The following is a 14,822-nucleotide window of genomic DNA, read 5'->3' on the forward strand; positions in this document are numbered from 1 at the left end:
TGGTGAAATATTAACAGTGGGGTGCTTCTGAGTGTATATGGGTGTTTCTTTGCTATGTGTAGGACCTTCTTATTCTCTTTGCTCTGGGCAAACTAGTATGTACTTCACAGTATTATTTTGAAGATGAAAAGAATAACTCAGTATGAGATTGTCTAGTGCATTTCCTCATATTTTGTAGATAGTAAATAAAGTTTTATTTAACCTTTGTTAAATTTTTTCTCCTTGTTAAATTCCATCGACCAACCATGGTAGAGATTGTCAGGGAGTTACCAGTGAGTTGTCCCATCACATTCCTTGGCCTCCACCCTCCTTTATCCTACCCAGACCCATTTTATTGCTACTAGAAGGAAGAAAAATTTATAGTAGGTCACTTGATTAAATAGTGTTAATAGAATGATGACTTTCTCTTTCCCACTACCTGTTTCTTTCCTAAAAATCATAGTGCACAAGCAGCATCTTCTAGAAAGCAGTCCATGATTAGTTGTCTCATTTTCTAGCCCACATTCAAGTTACTCTCATTCATATGTTACTCTTAAAATCATATTTATGTATATATATTTATGTTGAACAAATGTGCTTTTAGGGGTTCTCCTTGAATGTATTCTTCAGTGTAAATTTTGAGCTCCTAGGATGGTTGTGTTTTATGAGTACCTGATAGCCTGTAATCACTTTTCTCATCTGTTTTAATTCAGCTGAAGACAAGGCTACTTGTTAAAAAGTAGAGAGGACTTGGAAGGTAGAGGAAAGAGGCTATATGGATAAAATTCATGGGCTCATGAGTTATTTTGGAATTTACTCTCCTTAGTTGCTTACCTGATTGCATTAATTATTTTATGGCAGGTTTTACTTTTTTTTAACTTAAGGGTTTCTATAGGATGGATTAGTAGGCCCTCTACCTAGTCTTTTAAAATCTCTTGGCTCAATACATTGTAATTAGTTTTTGGTAATTGAATCTTTCTCTCTTTTTTCTTGCAGATTGAGGGGGTGCCATGCAGCGAGAAGCAGAGAGATGCAGAGTTCGAGTCAGGAGGCCTGACATGGCACTTTATGTACCCAAAGCTCGAAGGGGCATAGTAGTGCACAAATCAGGTGATGAGGGAAAAAGCTGTGGTCCACCTAACTCCGTGGTAAAAGAAGAACAAAAGGAAGATCCTTTCTCTCAAAAGGGGATCATTAGAGACAAGCGTGAGGCTCAAAGACTAAGTATTAATCCAGATAAAAAGGAACACAATCATAGGGAAGGAAAGAAATCTTCAACAAAATTTAATAAAGATGTGTGGCTTCAAGAAAGAAATAAAGATAGTGTTTGTACTAAGAGGGCAACCACAGAATCCAAAAAAGTATTATCCCAAGGACATCAGCAAAGAGTCCCAAATCCTGGGATTATACCTATCATACCTTTACAAAGACATTTTAAACCAAAGAAGGTAGAGTGTTTGGAGGTTGAAACCAGAGATGTGACAGAACAGGATGGGTTGCTTCAATCTCAGTCTTGTTCAGAAATCAGTAAGGCTCAGGTTCCAAACAAACCATTCCAAAATGTGGAATTCTGTGATATCAATAGGCATGAACTAAATGGGGAAACATTTGAAGATAGAAATTTGGAAAGCAGAATGGAAACTGATGCCAGGGTTGCAGAGATACTATCCCAATTTCCTGGAGATTTTAGTTCTGTGGTGAAACCTGAGGGTATGATTGCACCAGTAAAACCAAGCTCTGTTTCTGGAATTGTACAACAAGGCATGCAGACATCGGGTGGAATGCTGAAGCGCAGCAACGGAGGCATCACCACTGATTCTGTTCCTGGAAGTCCAGTTGGTATCATTGATCAGACTTGCATAGACTTGGATGCTGAGAATGTTGGTGATACAGCCAACAGTACAGATTTCATCTTGGGTCAGAAAGGTATAGATTCCATTCCTGAGACTATGGGTCACATCTCTCATCAGATGACTACAGTCAGCAAATTAGAGAGCATAAATGGCATTTTTGATCCAACAATGATTAGAGAGTGTGAGGAGAATGACAGCACTGCTGATGAGTTATGTGTAAAGTGTGAATCTTCTGATACAGCTGTCCTTGCTCATGAAACATATACAAATAATGGATCTAAGAGTGTAGGTGACATTACCAGTAAGACATGTATGATGGACATTACAGATATCATATCTGATCAAATAACTGTAGTTGCTGTTAGAGTAGCTCATGAGGCCTGTAGCAACACAAGTAGTTTCTCAGACTATTTCGAAATAAGTGCAGATACATCCCCTCTTCATGTAGCTAAAAGGGGGAATGACACTGAACATTTCAGCAACCTGACTGCTTGCTCAGATATTTATGCTGAGAGTGTTTCATCTAGTTTCACAGAGTCAACAGGAAAGTTGATAGAGAGCTTGTCAGATTGTGCTTCCTCCTTACCTGTAAAGAAGATTGCTGGTAGTAATTGTAACACTTTTTTGGACTCTGAACTCAGTATGTTAAGTGGGACAAAAGTATTTTCAGACAGTGCTTTGGGCAGTGATCAAGATTGTACTGGTGATATAACAGAGGCATTGCATGAACTTAAAACTGCTGAAGAGTTCAAAACAAAAGAAGAAGATGGCTCAGAGACTACAGAATTTGGTGTAACCTTTCCTGATATAGAATCAGTGTCTGTGGAAACATCCATGGAATCGAAAGCAACTGATATGTGTCACACAGAAGCAAGTGCTGCTACTGAGGAGAGCTGGGAGTCTATGTTTAATGATGATGGTGACTGCCTGGACCCACGTCTTCTACAAGAGGTATGTTTTAGTGGAAACTGGTTGGCTCTTAGGTGGTTCATCAATTCATAGGACCTAGGATTTTAGGGGTAATTTTGATAGACATATTTATACATTCACACACATTACATCCAATGTAACAGTTTTGCAAGAAACTGTTAGGTTGGCCAAAAAGTTCATTCGGGTCTTTCCATAATATCTTACGGAAAAACCTGAACGAACTTTTTGGCCAACCCAGTAATAGGATTGTAGATTGAGAAAAGAATATCTGATAGATCTTTAAGAAACAAAGCATACAGTGTTGAACTATATCTATTATAGCCAAATCCTGAGAGATCTTACTGAATAGGTTAAAGATGAATTTAATGGATTCTGGCTAACTGTTGAGAAGATACAGAGGGAAACTTCTTCCAAAGGGCTTTTCTGAGTTGACAAGATGTATTTCACACTGGCCTATTTGAGGGGAGAAGAATAATTTATTATTCATATTTATTTTATTTTTCCAGCAGATGTTGGAATGATGTTAGACACTATAGAGGGAAGGGAAGGGTGTAATAAAGGAAGGTATGATTGTTTTTTTAAGGAGTTTGTGCTGAGTTGAAGAGTAAATGATTGTTGAATATGCTGGCTAGTTAGAGTTCATAAATACAAAATGTTGGATTTGAAGGCATCTTAGAAATTATTTAGTTCAATTTTTTTCATTTTCTTAGTTTAGACATTCCCTCTTCCAGCATTTAAATTCCTTACCATAAATAAGAATCATTGGTTTTGAATAGTAGAATCATTCCCCCTTTTATTCCTTACACCTTTGCCCAGAAGGGGAAAAAATGATTTTCCCTATAAAATCTCCAGTTTTGTAAATGGGGAAATTGAAGGTTAATGGTTGTATCTTTAAGACAAGCGGAATCAGTATTTCAATCTACTTCTGTCTTAATCCAGTATATATGTTCTTTCTACCAGACCACTTCCTCCCCTATAAAATAGTTTTGTTTGAGTGACTCCATAGAGCCTTTTAAATACTAAGTGATGAGTCTTTTGATTCTGAGAGTTGAACCAGAAGTACATAAAAATGTTCACAAGCATGTATAAAAGAGACACGTGAGACTGAAGAGGGCAGCGCATTGGACAGAATTGACTTTCCAGTACCATGCATTTCCTCCTTATTCTTAGGAGGTGTTTGCATGCACATTTGTACCACAGTTAGTACTTCTTATGGGCGAGTCAGGAAACAGCAGGTCTTAAACATTTCTTAAAAGAATATAGAGCAGAAGGCACCTACAAATTAACATTCATAAATCCTTTGAAATTGCATGCAGACTTTTGTACGTAAGTGCAGTTTTTCATAACTTTTATCGGATTCTCAAAGGTGATAGTTCCCCAAAGTATGGTCCCTGGACCAGCAGCATAAGCAGCACCTGGGAACTTGTTAGAAATGCAGACTCTTCAGCCAGGCTGTCTTTATGTTTATGAGACTTTCAAGTGATTCTGATGCACATAAAGTGAGAATCACAGCTCAAAGACAACATACAAACTTAAATTATATCAAGATGTGAGTGTGGTAACCAGAAGTGGCTGTCAGCTCATAATCAGAAAGCAAAACACTGTTCAGCAGAGGTTTTAGACCCAAATCAGGCTAAGATGTACTAATAATATGGTAAGTTAGGTGAATATAGAGAAGTTAATAAGGATCCAGACATTGGGAGAAGGCCTTAGTCTGGGGAAGGAAGCAGTGTTCTTAGGAGTTGGCAAAGGGACTGCTTAAGGGGGTAGGAGAGCACAGGTGTACGTGGGAGAGAAGAAACAGCTTCCTACAAAAGAAGGGCATGGGACACAGAGCCTTTTGTACATGGTAGACCTAGTAAATATTTACTGAATGGATGTAGGCAGTAGGGCAGAGTTGCTTTCTGCCTTTTTAGGTTAGCCTCCAGGAGCTTTCAAAACATCATTGCTGCCGGAACTTGGATTCTGTGTGGTAGGTTAGGGATATGGCTTCTGTATTGGCAGGAGGGAGGTTTAGGTGTGCAACTCTGTTGTTCAGCTCTTAACACTGTTTAGGTGCAAAAGAATTTAGGCAACTGAGTCTTTTGAGAAGCATAGTAATATAGCCAGAGGACACTAGCCTGACCTAAAGCTGGGAATGGCAGGAAAACAGAGCAGGTAGTGTTTTAAGCTGAAGACAGCCAGTGCCTGGGTATTGCGTTTGTATATCTTCTGAGGTGTTTGGTAGAGATTGGAGTCTGTGTGGAGGCATGAGGATAGAAGAGAGCAAGAAAGAAGTTGGATTGAGAATGCAAGTAATGGATCCAACTCCAAGCTATTGCCTCCTGTGCTCTGGGTTTTAGAAGATGTAATAATAATAATGTTATTAAAAGATGTCACAAATCCAAGAACATTAATAGCTTTGGTGACTATTACTCCTAATTTATTATTTATACTGGCCAAATGTACGTTATTAAAGGCTAAACCAGAGTGTCTGTCTACCTTGAAAACTTTCCAACCAAAGATTTTTGGCTCTTTTCCCAGCTGGCCTATTTCTTTGTTGACAATGGCTAGCCATACAGGTATGCCTAGTACTTCTAATAGGCAGGGAAGTATGCTCTAGAGCAGGGTGTGGTAGCCATTGGCATGTGAAGCAGTTTCCTGTGACATTTGAACTTCTGAAACTGCCTGAAGGCAGTTGAGGTCATTTGTTGAGCTCCCAGAACTGCAACTCTTGATGAGTCTCCAAAGATTACACATCTCCTAAAACCGTGGTATGGGATGCCCAGAAATTGAAGTTGATAATTGATAAAGAAAAGGATGTTGGCATGACTTCTTTTAACCCTTTGAGATCTTGGTACCAGCACACAGGAATTATTGTTGTCTAGATAAAACTTCCTCTGCTGCCTCCTGTACTGATCAGCAAACCTATTGGTAGGAGGGTTAGTAAGATACCAGCAGCATAACATTGATGTTGATAGACACTGACATCTGGTCCCTTCATTGGCCATTTCTGGTCCTGATGTGTGTTTTTAGATAGCGGTAAATATTTAGGTAGGAGTTTCCTTTTGTTATAGAAGGTTGCTAACAAGGTATGACCATGGAAAAGAGAAAAGGAACACCATTCATTCCCAAACCATCTTCCTTCTGTGTGTGCCTACTCATGTTCATACTTCCTCAGTGGTATCTTTCCATCTGGTCTTCCCAATCATGCTGGGAAGACGAGGAAATCCAGATATGTCTCCTCGGCTTTCTCAGTCTTCCTCTTGACTAAAATTTAATCTGCCACAGTGTTTTCACTGTTCAGTCTGGATAGCATCTTCCCAAGAATGCCAGCATCAGTTTGCCATATTAACCTTTCTGTACTGTCTAAATAGGAGCCAAGTCCAAGTTGGTTCAGGATATTCACTTGGTCCCTGCCCATATATTCGTGTACCATATGTTACTATTCATTAGAGGAAACTGGAGCTCTCAAATTTGTCCTCTGGCACTGGGGTCAGTAAGTGATCATCTGACATGCTTCATTATTGTAGCTTTCTTTTTTCTTCCTTTGGTTCTCCTTTTCTGCATTCTTATTCACTTTTGTCCTTTCTTCTCTTTTACTGTGCCTTAATCCAAAGCTATGGCCATGGATTTCTCTCATAGATGATAATCAGTGATATTGAGATGTTGCTGATACCTATTCTAGAGAAATATTTTTTTTAAGATTTATTTATTATTTATTTATTTTTGGCTGCGTCAGGTCTTAGTTGCAGCACGTGGGATATTCATTGAGGCATGCGGGCTCTTTCCTTGTGGTGCGTGGGCTCTTCGTTGCGGGCTGTGAGCTTCTCTCTAGTTGTGGCATGTGGGTTTTCTCTTCTCTAGTTGTGGCACGCAGGCTCCAGGGTGCATGTGCTCTGTAGTTTGTGGCACGCAGATTCCAGAGCGAGTGGGCTCTGAACTTTGCGGCATGTGGGCTCTAGTTGTGGCACGCGGGCTTAGTAGTTGTGGCACGCGGGCTTAGTTGCCCGGCGGCATGTGGGATCTTAGTTCCCTGACCAGGGATTGAACCCGCATCGAACCTGCATTATAAGGTGGATTCTTTACCACTGGACCACCAGGGAAGTCCCTAGAGAAATCTTTAGATGGCACCTTGAATGGCATTCTACTCATTCTGTGTTAATAAATTTTATGAAGCCAAAGTTTGCATTTCTGGCCTTGGTTTCTTGATAAGGTCAGTGGAGGCATAGCCTAGATATATTAAATAATTTTATTTGCAGATAGGAAACACCACTGAAGACATTATCTACTCTTATATTTAATGTATAAAATGTTATGTAAAGCAACTATACTCTAATAAAAATTAATTTTTAAAAAAGTTGGAGTTTAAAAGTCTGAATTTATCCTTCTGCTGTTGTAAAGGATTTATGCCCAAAGCAGTATAGAAAAGGGATGAAAGCCATAACTTATGCTGTATATTATACACTGTAGTTTTATTATCTTTTAAGGGAACTCTTTTTGGATGTGTTAGAACTTAGGTCATGAAAAATTTGAAAAGGCTTGAAATACTTTTAAAAAAATAGTGTTATTTCCCTATTTGCCAAAGATAGGAAGTTAAATGGGTGAAACATTTTAATTCTAGCTTTTGATTTATTCACATTACCATGGACAAACATGAAAAATTTATTTTCTTCAGTTTCTACTGAAGAGTAGAAACTGAGTTAGTAAGCAGTTAAGTAGCTACAGGGTAATAGTGGAAGAGAAAATAGAAACAAAAGGTTTGAATAACCTAACCTGCATAATTGAGAATTAGCTATATGGGTTAATTCTGTAAGTAATTATGTAAATAGACATGGTGATATTTGAAGCAACCGCAGTAATGTTATACCATTAACTCCTGGTCAAGTCTCTGTTGTCCATGTCCCTGTAACCCCCTGATATCCCTAATATTTAAATTTGTTATAGCCACAACTATAGTTTAAAATGGTTTATTACGTTTAATTAAAAGTACCTGGGGCTTCCCTGGTGGCGCAGTGGTTGAGAGTCCGCCTGCCAATGCAGAGGACGCGGGTTCGTGCCCTGGTCCGGGAAGATCCCACATGCCGCGGAGCGGCTGGGCCCGTGAGCCATGACCGCTGAGCCTGCGCATCCGGAGCCTGTGCTCCGCGACAGGAGAGGCCACAACAGTGAGAGGCCCGCGTACCGCAAAAAAAAAAAAAAAGTACCTACAGAAGTGTTCTTATTCCTACCTTCCAAGATCAGAGGCAGGATTATAACATAGGCCTTGAACAATAAGGATTAAGACCTGGAACTTTAACCTGTCTAAGAGAGAAAACTGTACGTCTTTTTTAAAAAAGTGGAATGTTAGCATTGAAAGGGACCTGTAACATAATGTTTTATGTTTACCTCTTGCTTTATAGATAAGGCAAGTAAGGCCCAGAAAGGTTGTTACTGACCTAGCTAAGGTTAGTGCCAGAGTTGGCACTAGAATCCCAGTCTCCTGGTTTCTAACCCTGGGCTTTTTCCATGACAGTAAGTCTTTGCCTCTACCTAAAGCTCTCAGCCAATCAACAGACATTGTACAACCGTACTGTGCCCAGCTCTGATATTGGTGATATGAGGGATAAAAGAGAAGGATAAGAATGTTTAAGGAGTTTATAGTCTTGTGGAGCTGATGAAACTTATTCTCAGAAATGTCTGGAAAAAAATAAAGAAGTATTCTATCTCATTGAATTGAAAATGCTGTTGATTGTGAAATATATCATTATTTTATGTATCACTAAGAAAGAAATTAAACTTTTACACAATGGTTACCCTTTAGAATTTTAATTTTATACATACTGAAAGAGCTCTTAATTAGACATAAATTTTTTTATCACATGTCATCTCTTACATAAAGAAAATGTAGGTGAAATAAATTGGTTCTCATTTCCTAAAACTTTGTGTTTATAGTCCAACTCTTTCTAATGATTTCTTTTTTTTTGGAATTAGAACCCAACTGTTCCTTTTTCTTCCTTTTTTTTAAATTTAATTTTATTTATTTGTTTTTTTGGCTGCGTCGGGTGTTAGTTGCAGCACGTGAGATCTCCATTTGAGGCATGCAGGATCTTTCGTTGTGGAGCATGGGCTTCTCTTTAGTTGTGATGTGCAGGTTTTCTCTTCGCTACTTGTGGCGTGCAGGCTCCACGTGCTCCAGGGCACGTGGGCTCTGTAGTTTGTGGCACCTGGGCTCTCTAGTTGAGGCACGTGAGCTCAGAAGTTGTGGCGTGCAGGCTTAGCTGCCCCATGGCAGGTGGGAACCTAGTTCCCCAACCAGGGATCGAACCCATGTCCCCTGCATTGGAAGGTGGATTCTTTACCACTGGAACACCAGGGAAGTCCTAATAATTTTTTGACTCAGTCATTGATACTGATGTCTTTCCATCCTGTTACCATCTTCTGTTCCATCAACAACTTTGATGATACAGCATTTCTTAAAAGAATACATAAAAGAAGCAAAAATCATTGTTGCTGGATTCTTAAGCCAGTTTTGCACTTATATAGGGCTATTCTTATATTCAGATTTTCTTCTACCCTGCTGACCACCCTTTCTGCAAATTTTGGTACTGGTGCTTTTGGTGCTCATTCATATTCAGACAAGCAGTGACAATATGCATGATTAAGATGCATACTGGTGTTGGAGATGTTAAAATGTGCATCTTAGAACTGATGAAATACGGTATATATCCAACTGCCAAGGGTTATGATATGGTAGTATAGGGAATGGAGAAACCATCAAAACAGAATCAATAGGGAACGCTTCAAGAGGAGGTAAAGTTTGAAGCTGGGTCTTAAAAGAGAAGGATCAGGAGCAGACAAGGCATTCCAGGCTGTGAGAGCTTGTAAAAAATATGGAACGTTCCCAGGCTTAGGTCCTGAATTTGTCACTATCAGAAGTTTAGATGATCTGTTTTGAAATTTTGTTTTTGTTGTTGTTGTTTTCCTTTTATAATTTATTAAATTGGATTTTCTGCATGATTTATATAGCCAGAACAATTAAAGTTTATTGGCAAAGGGAAATAAAAAAAGTGTCATTTTCCCCCAAAATTTCAGAATGCCATCCAGAATCATTTAAAAAATATGTATTTCATAAATCAAATTCTTATTGATGGGGGCTCTATGTAGAATCAGTCTCGATAAGCATGCATTTGGACAAAGTAATTAACTTGGGGCATGTGCATTTTATTCATTCCACAAGTATTTTTTGAACGCCTAGTTTGTGCAAGGTAACGTGTGCAGGGGGGGAATATAGGGATAAATATGACACATCCCTTGTAGTTGAATTATAGAATCAGAATATTGATGAGGAGACTGAAACTCCAGCCTTTCTTTCCAGCCTTACTCCCTGTATTAGTTTGCTAAGGCTGCCAGAGCATAGTACCCTAGACTGACTATGGCAAAGTACCACATAAATTTGTTTTCTCACAATTTTGGAGGCTAGAAGTCCAAGATCAAGGTGGCAGCAAGGGTTAGATTCTTCTGAGGCCTCTCTCCTTGGTTTGTAGATGGCCATCTTCTCCCTGTGTCTTTACATGGTCTTCCCTCTGTGTCTGTGTCCAAATTTCCTCTTTTTGTAAAGATACCACTCAGATTAGGGTCTACCCTATTTTAACTTAATACCTGTTTAAAGGCATTATCTCTAAATACAGTCATTTTCTAAGGTACTGGGGTTTATGGCTTTAACTCATGAATTTTGAGAGGACACAATTAAGCCCATAGCACTCCCCCAAGCCCTCACATTATTTAGTGTAACCACACTGAACTGTTTAATGAATACCACACTCCTTGCATGCCTTTGCACACTTCTGCCTATGGTACTTTTCTCTGTATAATTTCTTTACTTGGGCAGTGAACGAAACAAAGTTCATTCCCCTCTATCCACTGGTAATACCTTCTTCATTCTTATAACTTTATTACATATTAAAATTCTTTGTTCAAGTTCTTTCTCTAATGTTATGTTCAATGTACATTAAATGTTGGTTAGGTGGTCAGGTTGAGGTTGGAGGAAGAGACAGATCTTATTAATATAGGGTGTTATACAGTGAGTACTGTAAAAGTAGTGCAGATGAGGTAAACACTGTAGAAGTCTAGAGGAAGAGTCAGATTATACATGTGACCAAAAATAATGTGATCAAAGCAATAGGCAGGAAGAAGCAAGATGTGTTTAGGCATAGTATTACTCTTTGGTTGGAATGTAGCATATTTTAAGGGATGACATGACATAAAGCTAGAAATGTATATATTTTAGTACACTATTAATGAGGTAATAAACTACCACAAACTACTGTCTTAAAACAACACAAATTTGTCTTTTACAGTTCTGTAGGTAGAAGTCCAAAATGGGTCTCACTGGACTAAAATTAGGGTATTGGCAGGATTGTGATCCTTTCTGAAGACTCTAGGGGAGAACCCATTTTCTTACCTTTTTCAGCTTCTCCTACACGCTGCCCACATTCCTTGGCTCATGGCCCCCTTCCGTTTTCAAAGCCAGCAGTGGCCAGCCAAGTCTTTCTCATATTGCCTCACTCTGACACACTGACTCTTCTGAAACAATTTGCTTTTAAGGACCCTTGTGATTATATTGGGCCCACCTAGATAATCCAGCATTATCTCTCTATTTTACAGTCATCTGATTAGCATCTTTAATTCCACCTGCTACCTTAATTCTCCTTTGCCATGTATCATGTTCATAAGTTGAGGGAATTAGGACATGGACATCTTTGAGAGGCTGTCATTCTGCCAACCACAGGTAGGTTGGGTCCAGGTTATGAGCTTTAAATACAGCCATTGAAGATTTTTAATCAAAGGAATGTCATGATCAAAGCAGTATTTTGGGAAGTTTAATCTATAAGCTATATGGTGTCTCGAATATAGGACTGGAAAGAAATCAGCACCCCTGAGTTCTTTTCAGCTTTGCCATTGATCCTCCCTGCATCCCTCCTTTCCTCCCAGAACTGCTTGTATCCATAAATCCTTAATCAGAGGGAATTAGTTGTCCTGAACATTGATATAGCCACCGTTTCTGATTCTGTTCACTGTAAGGCCATTTCATCATGTTACGGAAGGAATACTAGACTAGCGGTCAGGAGACCTGAGTTATGATTCAAACTTTATCAGTAATTTGATTTGTAACCTTAGGGATGTCCTTTAGTCTCTCTGCGATGTAATTTTCCATCCTTATAATTGGGATAACAGTAGCAGCTGATCTAACATGCCCATCTGACAGATATAAATATAACTTTATCCCAAAATAATGTAGCATATATTTATTTTTTGTTTGTAGAGAGTAACTTGTGACTTCAGAACTTTTTGTTTTTCCTTTTGTATCTTGAAGAACCTAGTATCAAACAAAAAATAAAAAGCTCAGTGATCCATGCCTAGTTGACCTTCTGCTCTCTGCACCCTTTTTGTCCCCTTCTACAAATAGGAATCAGGCAATTATGTCATAGCAAGTCAGGTACTTTTTTTTTTTTAACATGTTTTTTGGAGTGTAATTGCTTTACAATGGTGTGTTAGTTTCTGCTGTTATCACAAAGTGAATCAGCTATACGTATACATATATCCCCATATCCCCTCCCTCTTGCATCTCCCTCCCACCCTCCCTATCCCACCCCTAGGTGGTCACAAAGCACCAAGCTGATCTCCCTGTGCTATGCGGCTGCTTCCCACTAGCTATCTATTTTACATTTGATAGTATTTATAAGTCCATGCCACTCTCTCACTTCATCCCAGCTTACCCTTCCCCCTCCCCTTGTCCTCAAGTCCATTCTCTAGGTCTGCATCTTTATTCCTGTCCTGCCCCTAGGTTCATCAGAACCATTTGTTTTTTGGTTTTTTTTTTTTAGATTCCATATGTATGTGTTAGCATACAGTATTTCTTTTTCTCTTTCTGACTTACTTCACTCTGTATGACAGACTCTAGGTCCATCCACCTCACTACAAATAACTCAATTTTGTTTCTTTTTATGGCTGAGTAATATTCCATTGTATATATGTGCCACATCTTCTTTAACCATTCATCTGTCGGTGGACACTTAGGTTGCTTCCATGTCCTGGCTATTGTAAACAGTGCTGCAATGAACGTTGTGGTACATGTATCTTTTTGAATTATGGTTTTCTCAGGGTATATATGCACAGTAGTGGGATTACTGGGTCATATGGTAGTTCTATTTTTAGTTTAAGGAACCTCCATACTGTTCTCCATAGTGGCTGTATCAATTTACATTCCCACCAACAGTGCAGGAGGGTTCCCTTTTCTCCACACTCTCTCCAGCATTTATTGTTTGTAGATTTTTTGACGCTGGCCATTCTGACTGGTGTGAGGTGATACCTCATTGTGGTTTTGATGTACATTTCTCTAATTCCTCCTGTGTGTCTTTGGAGAAATGTCTATTTAGGTCTTCCACCCATTTTTTGATTGGGTTGTTTGTTTTTTTGATATTGAGCTGCATGAGCTGCTTGTATATTTTGGAGATTAATCCTTTGTCAGTTGCTTCATTTGCAAATACTTTCTCCCATTCTTTTTTTTTTGATAAATTTGTTTATTTTATTTTATTTATTTTATTTATTGCTGCATTGGATCTTCATTGCTGCATCTGGGCTTTCTCTAGTTACGACGAGCTGGGGCTACTCTTCGTTGTGGTGTGCAGGCTTCTCATTGTGGTGACTTCTCTTGTTGAGAGCACTGGCTCTAGGCACGCAGGCTTCAGTAGTTGTGGTGCAGGGGCTTAGTTGCTCCGCAGCATGTGGGATCTTCCCAGACCAAGGCTCGAACCTGTGTCCCCTGCATTGACAGGCGGATTCTTAACCACTGTGCTACAGTCTTTTCGTCTCGTTTGTGGTTTCCTTTGCTGTGCAAAAGCTTTTAGGTTTAATTAAGTCCCATTTGTGTACTTTTGTTTTATTTCTATTTCTCTAGGAGGTGGGTCAAAAAGGATCTTGCTGTGATTTATGTCAAAAGAGTGTTCTGCCTATGTTTTCCTCTGAGAGTTTTATAGTGTCTGGCCTTACGTTTAGGTCTTTAATCCATTTTGAGTTTATTTTTGTGTATTGCTTTAGGGAGTGTACTAATTTCATTCTTTTATGTGTAGCTGTCCAGTTTTCCCAGCACCACTTATTGAAGAGGCTGTCTTTTCTCCATTGTATATTCTTGCCTCCTTTATCAAAGATAAGGTGACTGTATGAGTGTGGGTTTATCTCTGGGCTTTCTATCCTATTCCATTGATCTATGTCTCTGTTTTTGTGCCAGTACCATACTGTCTTGATTACTGTAGCTTTGTAGTATAGTCTGAAGTCAGGGAGCCTGATTCTTCCAGCTCTGTTTTTCTTTCTCAATATTGCTTTGGCTATTCGGGATCTTTTGTGTTTCCATACAAATTGTGAAATTTTTTGTTCTAGTTCTGTGAAAAACGCCATTGGTAGTTTGATGGGGATTGCATTGAATCTGTAGATTGCTTTGGGTAGTATAGTCATTTTCACAATGTTGATTCTTCCAATCCAAGGACATGGTATATCTCTCCGTCTGTCAGTATCATCTTTAATTTCTTTCATCAGTGTCTTATAGTTTTCTGCATACAGGTCTTTTATCTCCTTAGGTAGGTTTATTCCTAGGTATTTTATTCTTTTTGCTGCAATGGTAAATGGGAGTGTTTCAGATTTTTCATCTATTCCTATTCATTAGTGTATAGGAATGCAAGAGATTTCTGTGCATTAATTTTGTATCCTGCTACAAATTCATTGATTAGCTCTAGTAGTTTTCTGGTAGCATCTATAGTATCTTGTCATCTGAAAACAGTGACAGTTTTACTACTTTACCGATTTGGATTCCTTTTATTTCTTTTTCTTCTCTGATTGCCGTGGCTAAAACTTCCAAAACTATGTTGAATAATAGTGGTGAGAGTGGGCAACCTTGCCTTGTTCCCAATCTTACTGGAAATGGTTTCAGTTTTTCACCATTGAGAACAATGTTGGCTGTGGGTTTGTCATATGTGGCCTTTATTATGTTGAGGTAAGTTCCCTCTATGCCTACTTTCTGGAGGGGTTTTATCATAAATGGGTGTT

The 14,822-nt window shown here is 38.9% G+C and overlaps 1 protein-coding gene across 2 annotated transcripts in view; it reads left to right on the forward strand.

The window, feature by feature from the left end:
* R3HCC1L (R3H domain and coiled-coil containing 1 like) overlaps positions 1-14,822 on the forward strand; it is a 93,638-nt gene that overhangs the window by 59,350 nt on the left and 19,466 nt on the right. For both annotated transcript variants that reach the window (XM_060126475.1, XM_060126474.1), the window contains one exon: positions 976-2,783. In XM_060126475.1, the coding sequence (XP_059982458.1) occupies positions 990-2,783 (1,794 nt within the window). In that variant the 5' untranslated portion in view covers positions 976-989. The remainder of the gene's footprint in view (positions 1-975; positions 2,784-14,822) is intronic.

This window comes from Lagenorhynchus albirostris, chromosome 16 (assembly GCF_949774975.1).
Source record: "Lagenorhynchus albirostris chromosome 16, mLagAlb1.1, whole genome shotgun sequence".
NCBI lineage: Eukaryota > Metazoa > Chordata > Mammalia > Artiodactyla > Delphinidae > Lagenorhynchus > Lagenorhynchus albirostris.